Below are 1825 nucleotides of genomic sequence, written 5' to 3'. Positions count from 1 at the left end.
AGATGCCTCAGAATCGGTGTTTAATGCCGAGCTGCGGCATGCCACATGGCAGCCTGACGCCAGAGTAGTTATGATGCAGCACATCTAGAATAACCCAGGCTTAGTGCTAAGAAATATTTATTGAAAAAAAAAAATGAAGACATCATAGATGACACCAGTCACAGCAACTGATCGTTAATCACATTTGTTCTTGAGCAATAAATTATGACGTGGAGCATCGTGCCCTTTCGGAAGAGGTTGCCGTGGTCATACGCGCTGGGGAAGACATGGGCACAGATGTTTTCTAGCCCCTGAACTTCACAACAGTGATTTTTCAGCTGGGTGGCTCCAGCGTCTGGCACCCTCCGGGTTTTTAGTACATGGACGTAAGCTGACCGGCCCCAGCCGCGGGCAGCGGGGGAGAGGAGCCCGTGAGCGGGTGGGTGCGATACCGGGAACTGACGGAAATTCTATTGATGCACAGAAACAGCCAAAACACGAGATATAAATATCACTTCATGGTCACAGAGGTATAAGTAGACTAAATGCTAAGTTCCAACATACAGTTTGCTTTTTATATTTTCAAATGTTTCGGCACGTTTTTTGCAACCTATGTTGCCAAGTGTAAAGCAGGGTTTGAAAATTTTAAAAACTACGTTAGAATCAATTTGACTTGGTTAATTAGGAAAGAAAGGCTATTATGAATCGGAACAATATAGTTACAATATTTGGTCTCTGAAGTTTTCTTAAAACATGAGTTTCACAGTATCAAAAGTGCTTATTTAAAAGAAATATAGTGTAACAACAGTGATTAAAATTGTTGCATTTTTGATTATGAATAATTTAGTGGATGTAAAACAGGTTACTGCAGCATTTTAAAAAATTGAACAGTGCTCAGTTTACATAATTTGTTTTATCTTCATAACAATAAATATAAATAAATTTACAAATAGTAATACTGCCTAGCACACGAATAGTCAAGCACAATACACAAGACTATAAAACAAATCTAATGGTTTTTTTTTAAATCCTAAAAATAGGCATAATTCCTAAAATCCTCTAGCCAGTGATCAGTTTAATAATTCGGTAGTACCACTTCCTTCATGTGGGGTAAGGACGTTGTTTTCAAACCTAGATATAACAGTTGTCTGCCATGGGTTTGATTTTTAATATTCTTGCTCCTTCTTTCCTACCTCATAACAATAAATTAACAGTAGATAAGTCAGAAAAAGGTTAGTGGTGCAAGTGTCTCCAGAAACTGTGTGTGGTCTCTGTTCAACGGCAATAGTTATTTGGCAATTTAAGATAAAAAGTTACGCGTGGTACACGATCAACCGTTGCGGAGTCCAGCTTGGTGCCGACCAGCCCGTTGACTTGTGTCGGCTTCCGTGTAGGCGGTGACCGAACAGCGTCCACATGCACGTCCAGATCACAGTGTCGATTACACGCGTTTGCCTTCACCGGGCTGTTCTTGGCTCAGTTACATTCTAGTGAAAGGTCCTGCTGGCTGATGCCTTCCAGGTCCTTCTTAAGCGCTCACCGGTCCTGCAACACAAGTGTCCGTGCCCCTTCCTCGGTCTTGCCATGGGTGAAAGTGGTTCTGCTAGTAACAGTTTGGTTTATTTTGGCGTCACGTGCTGCGTCCCAGCAAATAGCCGCCGCGTTCCAAGTGTCTGCAGGAGGAGCTCTTTTATTGCTTTCAGGTCGGATTTTAACGGTCGGGAGAAACCGGCCCCGAGTCAGAGGGCCATGGAACCGTGCAAAACTTAGAGGAGCGCGATGGGTTTGTTGCCTTGGGGGTTCATGTACTGAGCCGCCGCTACGTTGTCCAGTGTCGTGTCGGTGG

The 1825-nt window shown here is 43.3% G+C and overlaps 1 protein-coding gene across 1 annotated transcript in view; it reads right to left on the bottom strand.

Annotated features, from left to right (window-relative positions):
• Positions 1-1745: 1745 nt before the first annotated feature.
• FOXN4 (forkhead box N4) overlaps positions 1746-1825 on the bottom strand; it is a 6381-nt gene continuing 6301 nt past the window's right edge. Inside the window, exon 10 of the mRNA XM_010286609.1 lies at positions 1746-1819. Within this exon, the coding sequence (XP_010284911.1) occupies positions 1746-1819 (74 nt within the window). The remainder of the gene's footprint in view (positions 1820-1825) is intronic.

This window comes from Phaethon lepturus, unplaced genomic scaffold (genome assembly GCF_000687285.1).
Source record: "Phaethon lepturus isolate BGI_N335 unplaced genomic scaffold, ASM68728v1 scaffold43764, whole genome shotgun sequence".
NCBI lineage: Eukaryota > Metazoa > Chordata > Aves > Phaethontiformes > Phaethontidae > Phaethon > Phaethon lepturus.
This window is presented reverse-complemented; position numbering and strand designations above follow the sequence as displayed.